This window comes from Lotus japonicus, chromosome 2, assembly GCF_012489685.1.
Source record: "Lotus japonicus ecotype B-129 chromosome 2, LjGifu_v1.2".
NCBI classification, from domain to species: Eukaryota; Viridiplantae; Streptophyta; class Magnoliopsida; order Fabales; family Fabaceae; genus Lotus; species Lotus japonicus.
Window position 1 is genome coordinate 67,273,049 of NC_080042.1, and position 20,322 is coordinate 67,293,370.

General features: G+C 37.7%; 3 protein-coding genes across 3 annotated transcripts; 2 read left to right on the forward strand and 1 right to left on the reverse strand.

Annotated features, from left to right (window-relative positions):
- Nucleotides 1-4,189: 4,189 nt before the first annotated feature.
- On the reverse strand, nucleotides 4,190-6,576 carry LOC130738975 (eukaryotic peptide chain release factor subunit 1-3-like). Its single transcript, XM_057591164.1, has 2 exons — nucleotides 6,434-6,576; nucleotides 4,190-5,746 (listed from the first exon to the last, which is right to left on the reverse strand). Exon 2 carries the CDS (start codon nucleotides 5,679-5,681, stop codon nucleotides 4,395-4,397), a length of 1,287 nt encoding a protein of 428 aa, XP_057447147.1. The 5' UTR covers nucleotides 5,682-5,746; nucleotides 6,434-6,576; the 3' UTR covers nucleotides 4,190-4,394.
- Nucleotides 6,577-10,769: 4,193 nt separating this feature from the next.
- Nucleotides 10,770-11,597, forward strand: LOC130736902 (uncharacterized). The gene has a single exon (XM_057588673.1). The coding sequence runs from the start codon at nucleotides 10,770-10,772 to the stop codon at nucleotides 11,595-11,597; it is 828 nt and encodes a 275-aa protein (XP_057444656.1).
- Nucleotides 11,598-12,499: 902 nt separating this feature from the next.
- On the forward strand, nucleotides 12,500-15,839 carry LOC130736903 (uncharacterized). Its single transcript, XM_057588674.1, has 3 exons — nucleotides 12,500-13,448; nucleotides 13,841-13,897; nucleotides 13,993-15,839. The coding sequence occupies exons 1-3, from the start codon at nucleotides 12,500-12,502 to the stop codon at nucleotides 15,837-15,839; spliced, it is 2,853 nt and encodes a 950-aa protein (XP_057444657.1).
- Nucleotides 15,840-20,322: the final 4,483 nt, after the last annotated feature.

Genomic DNA, 20,322 nt, shown 5'->3' on the forward strand with positions numbered 1-20,322 from the left:
ATTATACATGATATCATCGGGTTACTAATTATAATATGAGAAAAAATAGTAAAAAGTCAAATCGTGCAAAGTCTGGAAGGGAGGTGCTTTCGACCCTTGAGCTTTTGCCCATGCGGAAACTTAGCGACATAATACATATATCACTAACCACCCCTTTTATAAAATCCAAAAATGCCCATATCGTCGCCCCTATACTCAATCCTTTCACCATGCCTTAACATCATTCTCCTCGCTACCATTCCTCCTCACCATCATCTTCAACAATTTTATCACCACTTTCTTCAACATTCTCCTTCACTAACATTCTCACTACTATATTACCTGAAACTTAAATTTAGTTATGTAAATCATTTAATTCATGTGTCGAAAATTAAAATCAGTAAGCATTTCAAATTTTCAATCATATACGATTCTAAAATTTGGTAGCTTAAAATTGAATACCAAATTTAAGAATTTGGGAGCGTTAAATTTAATATACCGAGTTATAAAATTTGATATTGTTTTCAATAGCAATCAGATACTTAAATTTACAAAATACAAAATGGAAAAAGATGTTCGGGAAATCAGATTTGCAAGCCATTGGAGCATTTACATTCATCAGGTTTGGAAACTTCTTTGGCGGGTTCAGGTTCCAGAGAAGGTGAAATTTATGATTTGACTTGTGTTGCATGGGTCCCTCCCAACTAATGGTCATCGTATGCTTTGCTCTCTCACTAATTCTGGATCCTGTAGTCGTTGTTCTACCCAGTTGGAGGATATCTTGCATTGCCTCCGTGATTGCCCGCACTCGAAGGAGTTGTGGGCCCGGTTTGGTTGCTTGCACATTCCAAACTTTCTTGTGGTTGAGTGCTGGAGTTGGGTGGAGGCTCTATTGGTGCATCGCCACACTTCTAAACTGTTTTTGATTCTTTGGTGGAGAAATAACATGTTGTTGGATTCAGAGGTCTGGCCTATTGCGGAAAGGTCAGCAGGATCTGGAGGAGTTCCCTCGTCTTTTGGCTACATACCAGTCCAGAGGTAGCACTAGCACGGGTTCATGGTGTGCTCCGGAAGAGGGGTGGTTAAAACTCAATGTTGATGGAAGTTGTGATCGATCCTCATCAAGGATTGCTTGTGGGGTTCTGGTGCGAGACCATTCTGGCGCATGGTTGATCGGTTTTACTGGTTTTGAAGGTGATGGGGATCCTTATCTGGCCGAGCTTTTGGCTGCTGTTAGGGGATTGAACCTGGCTTGGCAGTGTGGGTATCGAAGGGCGGTGCTTGAGTCTGATTGTCTTGGCATAATGCAGGGGTTAACTCGGGGCAACTCAACGAATCTTCATGTGTGTGCTGCACTTCTCTCAGAGGCTCGGAGTTTGTTGAACCAAGACTGGAAGGTGAGGGTGGAACACATTCCTAGAGATCAGAATTGAGCTGCAGATGAGCTTGCTCGATATGGCTTAAGGGACCCGTTGAAGTTCAGAACATTGAGTATTCCTCATGGAGTTGTCTTAAACCTCCAAGAGTTTGGCAAGCTGTTTGTTTCTTGTTTTGTTTGTTTTATTTCATTCTCATCTACCAAAAAAAGAGCATTTACATCCATAACATTCACGGTTGTTTCTACATTTAATTTTATATCATTCTTTACAATTTCAAATAATGCAACTATTAGAAATTGGGAAGCCTATACTCAACCACAAAAGCTAGCTCAAGAGTTGAGGTTTGCACAACCCTTATAGAGGCTATCTATGTTCTATCTCTAGCTAATGTGGGACTTCTAACACACACCCCCTCACGTCTAGGATTGAACAACCTGGAACGTGGGATCAACAAGAACGGGTGGCCCAATTATGGGAGGTCTCCACAACAAAAAACATATGGATCTAGGATAGACTCTAATACCATATTAGAAATTGGGAGGCCTATACTCAACCACAAAAGCTAGCTCAAGAGTTGAGGTTTGCACAACTCTTATAGAAGCTATATATGGGTGTGATAGAGAAGAGAATAGGTAAATGGAAAGGGAAGGTCAGCGAGTGTCTGTGAAGTGAAGAGTGTATGAACAAGGATGAACTGTTACAGACATGTACGACGTCGTGTCCATTGTAAATGTTTGGTCAACGTCAAGTAAGTTATTTTGTGAGATACAAACTTCACAAGATAATTAAATGAGAGTCTTAAAAAGATTTTAGAGGGTTTCAAATTTTTTTCAAATTTTTTTTTCCCTTTCTTAAAAAAATCATCAAACCAGGGAGAACTGTTTTTTTATTATCAAAGATGTTTGGATTAGATTTCAGAGCTTGTTAAAGACAAGAGCATTTTTTGTCGTTTCTATTTCCTTTGTTAGGGTTACACATGACAGTTCCCCTTTTCTCCCTTGGGAGTTTCTCTCCCACGGGGATTCTTCTCCATTAGGGAGGTTTTTTAGGTACTAATGTTAGGTCAATTCTCTCACATTATGTGAGTTTCTCTCACGTTAGGTGAGTTTCTATCACATTAGGTTATTTTTTTACTCAAATAAGTGTGCTCTTTGCTTTTCCCCTGCTTTCCAACCCCCACCATGCTTCCTTCACCATTTATTCACCATCATCCCTTAGCAGTAGATATGAAACCGTCAATGTCTACTCACCCCTGCTTCTTTCATCTCAAGATATACGACCTCCACCGCCATATAACTGTTGGCAAACCTGGGCCACTGCCACCATCTCACCTGTCATAAGTATATATGGGCCACTGCCAGTACTAGATCTATGGCCATCACTGCACCACCATTTGTGACCTTAGTCACCCGCCACCTCACATCCTCCGCTCCCGCACCACCATTTATGACCTTAGTCACCAGCCACCATACAAAACCACCGTCGTCAACGTTCACCACCACTCTCCTCTCCATTTCTCGATTGAAGTTGCAGTGGTGCCTTCTGCAACGATCACGTTCCCTTTGCCGCCATTTTTGGGTTCTGAAGGTTCAAATTGGCGAAATCCAATCTAGCCCGACCCAAACAATTTTGATCGGTTCGGATCTTGATTAGCAAAAAAATCAACTGAACCCACCCCATACGCAGTCCTGAAAAAGATAGACCAGTTGATCCAAAAACAAGTACAACATTGACGGGGAAGGGCAGCTTACTTGGTGAGCTAAGGGAAATGAAAGGATTTGCAGGATGAAAAGACATGGTTCAAACCCTGGCGAATGAACTAATTTACTAACCATTAATAGTTAAATTTGCCTATAAAAAAAGTACATCATTGACGTAGTGCCCCTGCTAGGCTACTACTAGGGGCAGAACTTATGCTTTGTTTGGTAGAGAAGAGAGAGTAGGGAAGAGAGAAGTTGAGTAGAGAGAAATATGTGAGAAATAGAGTGGATTTAGAGGTTGTTTGGTATGATAGAGATAAAAGAGAGAGAGAAGAGAAAGAATGACGTGTAAAGTTATATTTTGTGTAAAAGTACACTTTTATCTTAACATATATAATATTAAAAATAGAGATAGTGATAACTTTAAGGGCAAAACAGGAAAGAAGAAAAAGTACCATCAACTTTATTGATTTATCTTCAAATTGAAGAGACTCCAAAAAGCTTCCCATCTCTCTCCACGGTCCCTCTCTCCTCTGTATCATTCATACCAAACAAGGTTGGTATTGCCATCTCTCTTCCAATTCTCTCTTCAGCATCTCTCTCTCCCATCTATGTGCTAACAAACATAGTGTTAGTGGGGATAGGGAGGAGCCATGGCTCCACCGAAATTTTTAGGAAAATCATTTTTTATTTAAGTTATATTTTATATAGTTAATGTGCAGTAGGAGAGTTAAACTTTGCCTCGGCCTAGTGGTAAGTAATTGCGCCCCTCATCTCTTGATCCCAGGTCTCACCACCTTATGTTTTGTGAGAAATAGTTTTTTTTTTTTCTTTTCATAGAAAAGTATTTTTTCGAGTAATATTTCAGTTTTTAAAATTATTTTCATAGGAGTTCCAAATATTACAATTTAAAATATAAAAAAATATATACCTTAATAAAACAACCATATACAATTGAGATAAATTTCTTTCAAAAACTAATCATAGAAAAATAAAAGAATTATAAAATCTTTTTTCAAGAGAAAGACTTGTAAAAAAAAGTTATTTAAAGGTAAGAATATATATCAAGACTCTATAAATTTTAACAATGAGAAGCAAATTTTCAACACTATTTACGTAACTTATAATAAATTTTTAATATTCATAAAGCTAACAATAATCAAAGTTAATCGATACTGTGTTCATACACTCAAATGAGTAAATTACTTAACAACAGTCTAGATCAGTTTTTTTAGCCTACATTTATATTTATATATATATATATATATATATATATATATATATAATTTAGACTTCTCCATCATGAGGTAATAGAAATCTCAATCAATCCCAGCCCTTAATCAAATAAATTAACGAATATCTCATGCATCTCCGCGGTGGAGGCCGGATGGGATTGGTAACGAGAGGATCCAAACTCGAGTTTGTACTGCAAGATACCCCCAATCCCATCCAAACTTCTGCAAAATTGTTCACCTTCTTGTGATTTTTCAGTGACAAACTCAAGAACGCAGCCATACCGTTGGTATTCTTCTGATAACCAATCTACAAGAAGCATCTTTTCCTGAACCTCATAACCAGCAACATAGCTCACATAATCCTTGTTGTTGTAGTGCTTTATGACAATCTCACCAGTAACATCATTTTTTAAGACATACCTATATATATCCAGATTTTCCCACACAATAAGTGTCGCAATAGCTCCCATCTCCAGAGCTTTTAGAGTTTCATCAACACCAATGGCATACTTTCCAGTATCCTGGCCGATTTCCTCAAAATATTTTCCAATCAACTTTTTCTCCTGAATATACTTTACATGGGACATAATTTCAGCAGATAATTCAATAGCCTGGTTAAACCCCAAAACCCATCCATCATGTATTTGAACAACATTAAGTATTTTCGCCTTAAGTCGAGGATCAAACACATCTGACTGACTAAGGTCAGTTATGTAATCAGCCGAAGCAGCGAGTATTAATCCTGAAACATTTGGTTGGCCGGTAGTAGGGTTGATGTAAAAGTGGGTTGCAAGCTCTGCAGCCTTGTTCACATAGAAAAGGCGCTTCTCCGTGTTATCTGGGTGTCGTACTACTGACATTGAGAAATCCATGCGAAACTCATGAAGCACTTTTCTTGTATTACCACCCAAAGTCCCAAACAGAGTTCTGTTGTGACCCATGACAACAAATCCATACATGTCATCAGTTTCACAAAGAAGCTCACTTAGAGCTTCTGTGTGAAACCTGTTGTCACAACGATAGAGAAACGCGTTGATAGGTTTGAATGGCTCAAAATTAAAGGCCACCTTATTTTCCTTCCCATCTTCAGTCATAATTGTGCTGGTATACAACACAAGTCCATTATCAGGAACCTTGTTATAAAGCTTAAGCCTCTGCTTAGCAGAAGTGATTGCACCCAACACAGATTGCCGATTCACCTTGTTTTCGATGTTTGAAGCAGTTCCAAACTCAACGCCAAGCAGTTTAGTAACACGAGCTATTTGATCACCTGGGGGCAAGATCAGGGAAATCATACTCGTACCATTTCCTCTTGCAGCCTCAAGAGCCTTAATCAATTTCTTTGTTTTCCATACCTTAACACTCTCAGTCTCATGAGCATCAGCCATCTCTAAAGTTTGAACTATGACAGGCCAATACCTTGAAAGAAACAAGGACAACAAAAATGCAATACCTGCATAGATGAAAATTGGAAAAAAAATAAAACTGGTCTTGGTTAGAAGCATATCATAGTAGAACATACCAACATGGGAAAATAATTCAATAATATTTTACACTTTTCAAAACCTTCCCAGTTCCCTCCAATCACAATTCACATTCATCCCTCCGGAACATAAACTCCTATGAAGAACATAACAGAAACAAAACAGCATATATGAATAGTACTAACACCATCACAATTCACAAAACAGAGAAGTTACATCTAATAATAGTCAAACCTTTCAATTTCATAAGCCTAAATACAAAAACCTGATAAGGATAAGATTATAAGCAATTGCAACGTTAAGGAACATAGAAACCACAGAATTGGAGATTCAAAAAAAAATTAGGAAAAAAAAATATAGCTTAATTAGTTGTGAGAACCTGAAAGGTGTGGAACTGGATTTTCTCCATGATTCAAATAACCCTAAATTGCAAGTATAAAGACTTATATAAAGTTGAACAAAAATGTAAGTGACTAATCAGAAATCTAACAAAGTAACCTAATATGTAACTAGAAATCTAACAAAGTAACCAAATATGTAACTGATGTCTAACTAAGAAATTAGCTAACTTTAGTCTAATTGAATAAATACATAGCTATTGACAAATCATCAATACTGTGAGACTGAGAGAGGGAGAGAGATCGGATAAAGCATACCTCAGAAGAAGATCTTAAAGTGTCTAACAGAGAGGAACAGGGCACACGTCTCTTACTCCTCTGAACGTGAAACTGAATGATAAATTGCTTTTTTGTGATATATAGATAGCATACATCATATCTATTTATTTTGAAATCAGACCTGTCTATATCCACTTTGGTTTACTTTTTTTTATTCTAGTCTAATATTATGGCATGACATCATAATGTTTGAGAGACGAGAATCCTAAGCAAAATCAAATCTGCGTGTCCACGCAAAGCATCCTTAATCAAATCTTTTTTTTTTTTGAAATATTAATCAAATGTATGCTATAAAACAATCCTTTGATCAAATATGACTAGTGTTTTTTACCCGCGCGTTGCACAGAAAATATGTCTATTGTATTTGATACATTAATTAATACTTTGATTATTAAAAATATATTAAACAACGAATGAAATAGAAAAGTCAGAATTGATGAGTAAAGTAGACATAAAGACTTCTCTTCTAAGCCCGATTGAGACCAAGAGGAACTCGTTTCACATTCGTTGTAAATATGAAGACGATAACACAAATCATAGATATAAGGAATTATCAACATATTAATCTTAAAAAAAAATTAATGTGATAGTAGCACAAATCAGGATTGTGTAAGATATATCATAAAGTATAACATTATTGTGTTTATTCCAACTAAGTAGGGATGACAATGGGTAGGTACTATAGTACCATCTCCATACCCGCGTTTTTAAAAATTACATGTACCCGTCTCCATACTCACGTGGGTAGCAACTCGAAGCTCTCCACCTTTAGACAATTCAATGTCATTATAGGAAGCTATCAATCTTTGCCAAAATCTAAATCTATGGATGACAATGGGTCTCAAAATCAAAGGGTACCGCAAAAAATATCCACTATGGGTAGGGTAAAAAACCGCTAAATGGGTATGAGGTTGAGTATAGATAATTACCCGCAAAAAATAGAGGGTATGAGTGCGGGTATGGGTACTATAGTACCCAACCGGCCCATATCCGCACACACATGTTATTATTATTATTATTATTATTATTATTATTATTATTATTATTATTATTATTATTATTATTATTATTTGGGAATATATTAACAAATTAACTTAACCTATAGCTTTCAAATTCACTCTTTTTTTAAAAAAAGTTTGGGATATATTAATTAATACTCTAAAAATAAATAATAAATAAATTAAGATAAAATCAAGAAATAAACCACCTAAATCCTAATCAAATCTAAAATTTAAAAATGTATTTTTTTTACTCTAAAAATAAATAAAAAATAAATTAAGATAAAATCAAGAAATAAACAACATAAATCCTAATCAAATCTAAAATTTTAAAATGTATTTTTTTATGAGAATTAATATGAGAATGACACGTGTTGTTTTTTTTCCAATTAGTGAATATTCTGCACCCTAGAAGATTTTCTTTTCCTCAATCCTTTTGCTTTTGATTAAGAAGATAAAAGCAGGAATCCTTAAAGCATATGACATCTTACAATTAGTTGAAGAACAAAATCAATTCATGAATAAGATTGAAACAGAAACCCAAAATGAAGTCTTGAAGAACAAAATACCCTCTTTCACCAATTTGAAAGGACTGTGGTGAAAGAATTGTATTTAGTGTATTTGTGAATCTTGGGGTAGAGCCCTTGTGAAACAAAAAATCAAAGGAACATTTCAGTCAAGAGAAACAAAAAATGATGTATTACCCCATATGTGCGCACCCCAGCAAATTATCTATATATGTAAGAAAAAAACAAAATAATTCTCTCACCCAAAATAATTGTGGTTACTTCACCAATAAACTTATACTAACAATCAATTTAAATTGAACTTAAGGAAATATATAGAGTAAAGTAAGATAAGTCACTCAATTGGCATACTAAAACATGAGTATATGCAAAACTAATGAGTTTGAGGAAAACATGAACCAACCTTAAGAATGAGCTAACCATACTCATGAAGATTAAATGTGAGCTCTTCATATGCTTTCATCAATTTGACTGACCTGTGCATCATTAAATAAAAAATTAGTAAGTTGTGCATCATTCACATACAATGCAAATAGTATGCTTATACACACAGCTCAAACATGATGAATAAAAACGTGCAAAATTTGAGAAATGAATATAAATTCTAGCTATCCTAAGTTTCGTAAATTTCTATAAATTATACCAAAATCCGGTTTAGAATGGCTTCAAACGCATGGATTTCTACAAACTATACTAAAATCTGGTTTAAAAAAATACAAAAGCGGAAGTAGAACAATAGAAAAAACATTACGTCTTCAACAATGATTCGTTAAAGGGTCTATGCAAAAATTTGTAAACTTTTGGATCAAAACACACAAAATATGTGAAATTTAAGAATCCAGGATTGAATTACGAACAAAGGATAAACTGAAATAGCACAAACCATCAATCACAACATGATAAACTCTTCTTCACGTAACATCATCTTACGGCATACCTCTGTCGTGATCGCGACATGTGGCAGAGGTAGAAATAGCAACTATCAAATCTCTGCGTGTCCATGGTAGCTTTGTGGACCCTCAGCACCAAATCAACTCCCTTTTCTTAGAATTAGCATTAAATAAATAATAAGATAAATTAAGATAAAATCAAGAAATAAACAACCTAAATCCTAATCAAATCTAAACTTTAAAAAGGTACTAAATAAAGATAGATAAAAACTACAAAATCTAGCAAATCACAACAAAAAACTCATAAAATCCTGAATTAAATAAAAATATGAAAATTCAATAAAAATACCATAAAAATTCATTTATACTCTAAATGTAACTCAAAAATAAAATAAAATATTTCATGAAATTAAAATTAAATAAATAATAAATAAGGATATATAAAAACTATCAAAATCTAGCAAATCACAATAAAAACTCATAAAATCCTGCATTAACTAAAAATTCGAAAATTCAATAAAAATTAATTATTATAATCTATAAATAAATGTAAAATAAAATAAAATATTTCCTGGAAGTAAAATTAAATAAATAATAAGATAAAATTAAGAAATAAACAACCTAAATTCTAATCAAATCTAAAATTTAAAAAGGTACTAAATAAAGATAGATAAAAACTACCAAGTCTAGCAAATCACAATAAAAACTCATAAAATCCTGAATTAATTAAAAATCTGAAAATTTAAGAAAATTTAATTAATATACTCTAAAAGTGAATCTAAAATAAAATAAAGTATTTTCTGGATTTAAAATAAATGATAAGATAAATTAAAATAAAATTAAGAAATTAACAACCTAAATCCCAATCAAATCTAATATTAAAAATAGTATTAAATAAAGATAGATAAAAACTAACAAAATCTAGCAAATCACAATAAAAACTCATAAAATCCCGAATTAATAAAAAATTCGAAAATTCAATAAAAATTAATCAATTTATTCTAAAAATAAATTTAAAATAAATTAAAAGACCAAATCTTATCTTTTGAAATAATATCAATCAATTATTTTAGAATATATAAAATTAAAACATATATCAATTGAAAATTATATCTTCTAAAATAATATCAATTAATTAGGTTAGAATATATAAAATTAAAATATATATCAATTGAAAATTATATCCTCTAACAAATTGACACGTGGAATAATTTTTATTAGAATTAATCTGGGAGCGACACGTCACTAACTTGGCCTGTGGGAGCGACACGTCATGTTAGAAGTTGTTCTTTTCTAATATATATAGATATAAATTCCTGACTTTAATTTCAAAAATATTCTGATAACTCAAATTGTACCATCGAATTTTCTGGATAAAAGAAAACGTGTAGCATCATATTTATAATTTATTAATATTAATTTTGACATCATATCTATTCATATCCACTTTCTTAAATTTTTTTTACATCATAAAGATAAATTGCTCCATTTAGGGATTGAACCCTGGACCTCTCCCACCAACTTATATGTCTCCTAACTCTTACCAGTTGATATATCATTCGGAGACTTTTCTTAACTCTTTCAAAAAAACTTTCTTAACTAAGTGGAAAAAATAATATTTTTTAAACTCTATCAGATAAGGATTTATAAAATTTAAAAATGTTAAATTTCAATTTATTAAAATAGATTTTAAATAAAATAATTTGTTTGAAATATAAATTCAAAAATTGAATTAAATAGTTATAAAAGAAAACGTCATAAGTAGTTTTTTAAAGGAGAAAAAAAAAGAAAATATCATTAAAGGAGGAGGGTAGCAAGAGTGGCGGAAGTGGCGGAACTTAGGGAATAAATTTGAGGGGACTGAAAATAATTTTGATACATAAGTTAAGAGGGCGAGGTTATGAATCTGGGAAGAGTGGAGATTCCACCAGATCTTGCTCAGGACGTGTGGGCGGTGGGAAAGCTGCTCTACCGTGGTGATTTTCAGGTACGTTCCCTGAGAAGTGTGCTGCAGAAATTGTGGGGATCATCTCATCACGTGGATATCAGAGAAGTTGCACAGAACCTTTTCCTCTTCCGCTTTCATAACACCAGAGAACGCAACTTCGCTGTTAGAGGTGGGCCTTGGCTTTTCAACAGATTCAATGTGGTGCTTCAACCCTTCCGGGTGCATGAAATTCCCTCTCAAGTACCATTGGATAGGGCACCATATTGGGTTCAGGTCCACAACCTGCCAGTTTGGCTCCGTAAACCGGCTATAGCAAGGACTCTCGCGCAGGGTTTTGCTGGTTTCTTGGATTGGGACCGCTCGGATGCCAACCGTTTTGGTGATTATTTCAGAATGAGGGTGTGGGTGAATGTCACAATCCCTCTCCGTCGAGGCCAGGAGTTGGCGACGGAGGGCAGCCAGCCTTTCCAGGTGCAATTCAAATATGAAAAATTACGTAACTACTGTTATAGGTGTGGTCTCCTGGATCATGTTACACGTGAATGTGAGCTTCCTCCACTGGAAGATGAAACAGAAGCAAATCTCCCTTACGGACCTTGGCTCCGTGCGTGGGATGGAAACTACGAGGAACGTCGAGTGCGACCTGCGGAAGACCGCCATGAGCGTGATGACCGTGCGCGAGTTAACAGGGGGAAAGGACCACAGGCACCAGATTCTGAATCGGGAACAAATGGTGACATTGACGTTGATGCTGAACTTAAGAAGCTAGCGGAAGAATAAACAAATCAGCACATGACGAATGACACGGCTAAGGACCAAACTGGTGATTCCTCCATGGCGGGCAGCAAGGCCAAAGTTTATGACACAGATAAACCAGATGGTGGGGAGGGTTTTGTGGTTGATAAAAACGCTCCTCCTTTCTGTTTCTCGAGTACACAAGACTACCATATGAAGCCGGCTGGTGGCAGCAGGAGCAATGTACCAAAAAGCTCTCGTAGTGCATCTGATGTTGGTGAGACTTCTCGTAAGAGAATGGTGGGTGGGCCAGGACCAATTTTCAACACTGCTAGCACCGGGGAGTCTCCCCCCTTTAAGAGACAAAACAGTAATATGGGATTGGGATTGGCGGAGCCTGTTGATCAGGCCCGCCCACCTCAATGAAGCTCCTTTCTTGGAACTGTCGTGGGCTTGGGAACCCACGTGCAGTTCGAGCCTTGCGAAGGCTCATCCGTACCAAAGCTCCTGACGTGGTCTTCGCCATGGAGACACGTCGCTCTTGTAGTGAAGTGGCAGCCCTTCGTGGCGTTGGTGGTCTTGGTAATTTATTTCCTGTTTCTTGTTCAGGTACAGGGCGCTCAAGAGCAGGCGGTTTATGCCTCCTTTGGAGTGATGATGTTACAGTTACAGTGGTGAACTCCTCCGTTAATCATATTCTTTTCATGTTACAACTTCCGGATTCTAATGTTTCAATGCAGGTTCTTGCGGTGTATGGTTGGCCAGATGAGGGGAACAAATGGCGCACCTGGCAGATGATTAAAAATTTCAAACCCGATTATACGACGCCTTGGCTCTGCATGGGAGATTTTAATGATGTGTTGAGACCGACAGACAAGCAAGGAGGCTAACCAGTGAACCTGGCCCATCTCCAGGTGGCCCAAGAGGCCTTGTCTAAGTGCCAGCTTATGGAGGTGGCCTATGCAGGATATCGTTTCACATGGTCAAACAAGAGGAAGGCTCCACACAACATACAGGAACGCCTTGACTATGCTCTTGTTAATGAGCGATGGCTTGACTTATGGCCCATATCTGATGTGACTCACCTCCCCCGCCACCGTTCAGACCACAATCCGATCCTTCTCTTTTGTGGCACACGGAGGCGCTCCGAACCTCACGGTAGGGTGCATATGTTTCGTTTTGAGGAAGTTTGGCTCCAGAGTGGAGATGAGTGTACCAGTGTGGTGGCTAATGCTTGGAACAGTACAGGACCAGATTTGGTGTCTAAACTATCAGAGGTTGGTGGGTCTCTTGATAGCTGGGGCCGAGATAAGTATGGCGATGTGGTACGAAAAGTCTCTGATCTTAATCACAAATTGCTGGGTCTTCAACAACGACCTCAAACGGAACAGACTTTAGCCGAGACAACAGAGATTGAGAATGTTTTGGATGTACTCCTCGAACAGGAGGAGGTGGTTTGGTGTCAGCGATCCAGAGCCAATTGGTTACATTATGGAGATAAAAACACTCACTTCTTTCACTCCAAAGCGTCACAACGCCGTAAGCGTAATTCGATTGAGGAATTAAAAGATGAACGTGGCCGCACCATGGTGGAAGACAAGGATATTTACAGGGTACTAGCAGACTATTTTATGGAGCTTTTCTCGTCTAGTGCACCTACCAATATTCCTGCAGTGACGTCTCTTGTGGCTGGTAGGGTTACACCGCACCATCTACAACTGCTAGCCGAGCCTTTTACAAGGGAAGATGTCGAGGAAGCCCTAGCCCAGATGCACCCAACCAAGTCACCGGGGTGCGATGGTCTACCCGCTTTGTTTTACCAAAAATTCTGGCATATTGTTGGGGATGATGTTTCTTCTTTTTGCTTGCAAGTCCTTCATGGCGAGGTGTCACCAGGTATTATAAACAAAACTCTCCTTGTTCTAATATCTAAAGTTAAGAAACCCATGCATGCAAATCAGTTTAGGCCGATTAGTCTGTGTAACGTTATTTTTAAAATTATTACTAAGACTATGGCGAACAGATTGAAACTCATATTGCCTGACATTATTTGTGAATCCCAAAGTGCTTTTGTTCCAGGCCGTCTAATTACGGATAATGCCTTAGTGGCGTTTGAGTGTTTTCACTATATGAAGAAAAAAATATGTGGCCGTAATGGCGTGATGGCTCTGAAATTAGACATGTCAAAAGCCTATGATAGAGTTGAGTGACCTTTTTTGGCGAGTGTTTTGGAACAAATGGGGTTCCCCCCAACTGGGTCCATATGATCATGTCATGTGTTACTACAGTTAACTTCTCTATTATGCTGAATGGCGCGCCTCAAGAGGCTTTCTTCCCAAATAGAGGTTTGAGACAGGGAGATCCTCTCTCTCTCCTTACCTCTTTATATTGTGTGGAGAAGTGTTTTCTGCCTTGATTAATCAGGCTGTCTTATCTTCAGCTTTGCATGGCATTAAGATTGCGCGCTCTGCCCCTATAATCTCACACCTTTTGTTTGCAGATGACAGTGTTATCTTTGCTCGTGCTACGTCGCAAGAAGCACTGACAATTAAGGCTATTCTAGCCTCGTATGAGCAAGCTTCTGGACAAGTCATTAACCTTGACAAGTCTATGCTCTCCTGTAGCCGAAATGTGCCTGAGAATCGTTTCCATGAGCTTAAACAACTATTGAATGTAAAGGCAGTGGAGTGTTATGACAAGTATCTGGGACTTCCTACCATCATAGGTAAGTCAAAAACCCAGATTTTCTCTTTTGTCAAGGACCGGGTTTGGAAGAAGCTAAAAGGGTGGAAGGAAAAGTCCCTCTCACGAGCAGGTAGGGAGGTTCTTGTTAAGGTTGTGGCCCAATCCATTCCATCTTATGTTATGTCCTGTTTTTTATTGCCTGATGGTATATGCTCAGATATTGAGGGGATGATTAGCCGCTTTTACTGGGGTGGTGACGTCACTAAACGTGGTATGCATTGGTTAAGTTGGAAATCATTGTGCAAATCAAAGGATCGTGGTGGGATAGGTTTCCGGGATTTCAAAAAATTTAATATGGCTTTGGTGGCGAAGAATTGGTGGCGCTTACTCAATTGTCCTGACTCTTTGCTTGGAAAAGTGTTTAAAGCGGTCTATTATCCGAGGGACACAATCTTTACTGCAAAGAAGGGTTGTCGTCCGAGTTACGCATGGTCTAGTGTTCTCCGTTCAGGACAAGCTCTACGGAAAGGTGGAATGTGGAGGGTAGGAGACGGTAAAACTATTCGAGCTTGGCAAGATAAATGGGTGCCAGGGAACTCCCCTTTGGTGTTTAGTGAGACGTTAGCACAGGATTTGGGTATTACAAAGGTGTCAGACTTGCTGCTACCTGGTTCTTTAGCTTGGAATAAACATTTAATTGATTTTATGTGCTGCCCCCCCACGGCCAACTCCATTATGGCAGTACCTTTGCCTCTGTTTCCCCAGCAGGACATTTTCTTTTGGCCCATGACTCCTAATGGTTTTTATTCCACAAAGACAGGCTATCAATTCTTGCAAATGGAGGAGGAAAGCGCTGCTGGTATGGCTTCTTCTGTGCCATCTTTGACTAGTGCAGCGTGGAGGAAACTTTGGAAGGCCCCAACTCTTCCTAGATGTCGTGAGACAGGTTGGCGTGCTTGCTTGGGTGCTCTTCCCGTACGTGAAGTTCTCCATGCTTGCGGTTTGGAGATAGACCCAACCTGCCCCCGGTGTCATGCAGCGCCAGAATCAGTGCACCATGCACTCTTGTTCTGTCCGATTGTGAAAGCTATGTGGTTTGCGAGCAACTTGGGATTACGTCTTCACCAGGAGCGTAAGTTCCACGAGTTTATGCTTGATTTTCTGCAGGTGGTTGATGAGGAGGCGTTGGGTTTCTTCCTGGAGTCTCTCTATGCTGTTTGGAGCTCGCGTAATGAACTGGTTTTCCACGAGGTACAGGACACGGTAGATCAGATGCTGAGGAGGGCCTCCATGCTCCACCCGGGTCCAGCTATGGTGGCACCATCAGCCCGCCATGTGCAGCACCACCCCTCTCGGTGGTCGCGTCCATCGGCTGGCCTGTTCAAGATTAATTTTGATGCCTCGGTTATGCGGGAAGGTCAGGGAGGTTTTGGATTCATTGCTCGTGATTGGCAGGGAGAAGTTCTAGCTTCAGCTGTTTGGCATTATGGACCGGTCACCTCTCCAACGGTGGCAGAAGCTTTGTCTATGAGGTGGTCGATATTTTGGCACGGGACCTTGGCTTCCGGCGAGTTGTTTTCGAAACTGATTGCTTACCTTTAGCTGAAGCCTGGAAACACAATGGTGGTTGCTCTTTTTTGGATTCGATTGTGAGGGATTGTTATTTTTTGCTTTCAAACTTTGATGTTTTTTCTTTATTGTTCGTCCGTCGTACAGGTAACTGTGCGGCTGATGCTTTAGCTTCTTTATCGTTTTTGTTTGGTGAGATGGTCTGGATTGAGGAGGTTCCTCCACAAATTATTGGCTTTGTCCAATCTGATGTAATGGCTTCTGTGTCGTTTGTTTCTTCTTAATTGAATGAGGTTGATTTCAAAAAAAAAAATATTTTTATCAGTAGGTTGCGGCAGCGGAGATTTCGGAACATTTGCAAACTTTAACTCTAGACATGTACTCCGCTGATTCAGACCCAATGGACCACTTACGGTATTTTAAGACTAAGATGGTCATTGGCGGGGCGACTGATTCAGTAAAGTGCTAATTGTTACCCTCTATGTTTAAAGGAATGACAATGACTTAGTTTATCAAGCAGTCACCCTACTCTGTCTGCAACTTCATGGATCTGTCCACTATGTTCTTGACGTAGTTCTCTGCCAATCAAACTAAATAGGCGACCGTCGTTGACCTATTTAATATTTATCAGCAACCGGGCGAGAGGATAAAAACTTAAATGGCGCGATTCAGTAGAGTATCAGTGCAACTGGAGGATGCTAATCCAGAAGTATGTGTGGCGGCCTTCAAAAACGGCCTCCGGGCCGGATCTTTGAATAGTGATTTGACAAGGCGTTCGACGTGTGATATGATGGATTTGCGGGCAAGAGTCCATGAGTTTATCTTGGTAGAACATGATGATCAAACAAAGAAGGAAAGAGAGGATTGGTGCAAGGATTTTCAATCGGATACAACAGCTCCAGCCAAAAGTCGCACGTCTAAAGATTCTAGGCCAGCCCAAACACCCCGCCAATCTAGGCCAACACCTTATCACCAACCCAGAAAATGACCACAAAGTAACACTTGACACATAAACACTCAAGCTACTCCACCAACTGAGGCGCATGAGGTGCCTAACACACCTGCTATAGGGAAAGACACAAAGCTGAACGCCCCGTTAAGTGCTATCTTGTGCGCCGTTGGTCAGACAAATGCTATTCAATATCCAAGACCTCCCAGGCGGCCTCCTGGTAATGTCGATACAACGAAGTGGTGTGATTTTCACAAGGTTGTAGGTCACACCATTAACAATTGTTGGACATTGCGAAAGGAGATCGAACGTTTAATAAAGGCTGGACACTTAGCTAATTTTGTGGGAAATGAGCCCGCCCAGGCAGAACCTGTAAAGGCGGCACAAGAAGCTACTTCAAATGGCAAGGAAGTTGTTGAATAACTGGGGGAACCATCTAGCCAATGCTTGTCTATTGTCGAAAGGTTTAGCAGTGGTCGATTGTCAAGCAAAGCTAGAAAATGTTACGTCGAGGCGGTTAATTATGTACAGAAAGCGTATGAGGGGGAGTGTTGACTGAATCACTCTCCCATTGCTTTTACTCCACAAGATTTTGCACACGTCTCGCCCCATGATAATGAACCCATTATGGTGACGGTCAGGGTTAACAATTACAAAACAAAGAAAGTATTTCTAGACCAAGGAAACTCGACAGATATTATTTATGGTGATGCATTCGAGAGGTTGGGACTTAAAGAATCTGATTTGAAACCTTACCCTGGTACCTTAGTTGGTTTCACTGGCGATCGGGTAAATGTCCGGGGATATGTTGAAATACCTACTGTCTTTGGTGAGGGAGAATTTGTGAAAAAGTTTCAAGTAAAATATATGGTCATTGCTTCTCGGGCGAACTACAATGTGTTAATTGGCCGAGATACACTAAACAAGTTATGTGCTGTAATTTCAACTATTCATTTATCTGTAAAGTATCCGACGTGCAATGGAAAGATTTGCGTGCTACGTGTAGATTAAGAAGCGGCGAGAGAATGTTACTCACAGAGTCTGACTTTGTATGGAAAGAAGGCGGCTAAGGAGAGCCACCGTATCATCGAGATCTTCCCCCAAGAGGGCTTCACCTTGGATCCTCGGGATGACACGAGAGATTTACGGCCTTAGCCCACCGATGATACGAAAGGAAGATATGTTTTTGAAAATTGAAAGATGAGTAATGAAAATATTAGGAAATCATCTGAGGATGATTATGATTATTTTATAATTAATAAAATAATTAATTTCGGAATTTTTGGTAATTTTATCCTAATTAATTAATTTAAACCTATGATTACTTGTTAAGCAAGGAAATGGAGTTATTTTGATTTCGAATTTTTTGGAGAAACTTCAAAATTAAGAGGAATCTTATAAATTTAATTGTGATCAGTTTTATATGATGGGGTTTTAAAAAAAAATTATTTTAGGAATTTTCAGAAAGAAAATCTGTTAAGATTCTATCTAAAAATTTAAAATTAGGTAATCTATTGAACCATGACTTGAGAGAAAAGTTAAGGAGGTTGAATTCCGAATATTTTCCCGTCTTTTTTAGTGTGTGGCCAAAATTTTGGTGGCCTAGCATTAGGTTAATAGCTTTTCTTAGGAATAGGGCCTTCAGTGTGTGGAAATATCATAATTACCCTCTACCTTGAAAATACACTTGAGAGACATCAAACTCAAGTGTCCCTTCTCTAGTTTTGGTCGAACCCCTCTTCTCTTCCTCTTGTTGATCAAGCTTGACTTCTTTCCTTCATTCGACTTGAGGTTTGTTCATCGTCAAACTATTTCATTTTGGGTATACGTACGAAATACATCTTTTTTCTTTAAACTGTTTTTGAAAAATGTTTGGGATTAAAATTCATTCTCTTATTGTGGTTCTAAAGTTTAAAAAGGATCCAAGTTTTGAAAACCTCTTGTCATGTTTGGAGTTGGGTTCGTTAGGGTTTTTCTTTTGGGGAAAAAGAAACGAATTCAAAAACAAAATTTTCTCTCCTTCCTTATCCTTTGGCCGCGAGTTACATAGGCTTAGGTGGGTTAGTTTTTCTCATTTTTGAACACCTATTGATGATGGTTATTGTCTTTTGTCTAGGTTCCATCGTATGCACTACTATTAAAGGAGATAAGGGTAACTTTTGTCTAGTGTGTGCGTCTCTGTGCTTTTTTCCTTTTCTTGCATGATATGTGAAATGAAGGTGTTCAAGGCGTTGTATTGATTGATTATTTGTCTTGATATGTTGTTGCTTTTTGTATTGATAACATGCTTACTTTTGTTGAATTATTTGTTGAGCGGAATATTAATTATGTTGTTCGTTGGGAAAATTAATGGAATTAACTTGCGGGTTATGCGGATGGACCTTAATCTTGTTGTTGGTTATTGGATTAAGGGGATATACCTTAATCTTGTTGATTGTTGTTATGCTATCATCTATTTTGAATTTAAATCATATGTTGTTATCTTATTTTATTTCAAATTTTGAGAATAAGGTTGTTAGTTTGAGATTGTTATTATTGTTGTTATCTATTTGAATTTTGAACCTATACATGGATTGAAATTCAGTTATCTTCTTGTTGTTGTCCTCGTCTTTCGAAGTTAACCTTTTAGTTTGGTATGTGTTATGTGGGCGCTTAACGCTTTAGATGGTGATGAAGTTTGACTTTCTTAACAACAAGGAGTTTGATGGACTTCGACGTAGCTATGCGGTTGGGCAACGAAAGCTTGAGGCAAAGACGGGAATCTTGCAAAGTGGAACTTTTATTAGATAGATTTCGTTTTTATTTACCATCAAGCTTTATTTTGTCGTACGCCGTAATTAATACTTGAATTTTGTGAGCGATTTATTGTTTAAGTATTGAGATATTATTATTAATTGCGATGAGATATATGATTTTGAAAATTTAAATCAATTGAATTGATTTGGAAAAGCTTTTGAAAAATGAAATAAAAAACTCATAACCTGGGTTGTTCTATTAAAGGAAAGAAGGCTTTTAATCAGACATTTTGTCGGACCAGCTTACCTGGGAACATCTAGGACTATTGCTTGGGTGATGATGGACCTTTTATATTTCGAAAATTCACATAACCTTTTGAAAAAAAACTCGAGTTAGTCCCTAGACTTGTTGGGTTACTAATGTAATCCCCGATTGAGAAATTAGGGCGTTACATGCATCACTTTCATTTCAATTGTCTCCTTTATTTTGAATTTGGCATAACTTTCATTATAATTTGAATTGTCTTTATTGGATTGAAATGCATGATACTGGTCAAAATGACTTGTTGTTCATATCTACTTGCTAGCTCATTTAGATCAGATATATGAATGTACATATTTATTCTTCCTCTTAGCAACACAAGGTGAAATTCTTATCCTTTAACAATGATGATTCATTCACACTTCAATTTCTCTTACGTCTCATTTTCACTCTTTTCTCTTCCTATCTCTCTGCATTTCGTGTCAAATCACATATCATATCACTCATTTATCTCTCATCCCTTCATATATCATTAAGGTGGAGGTGGATTTGAATTGTGAACAAACAATT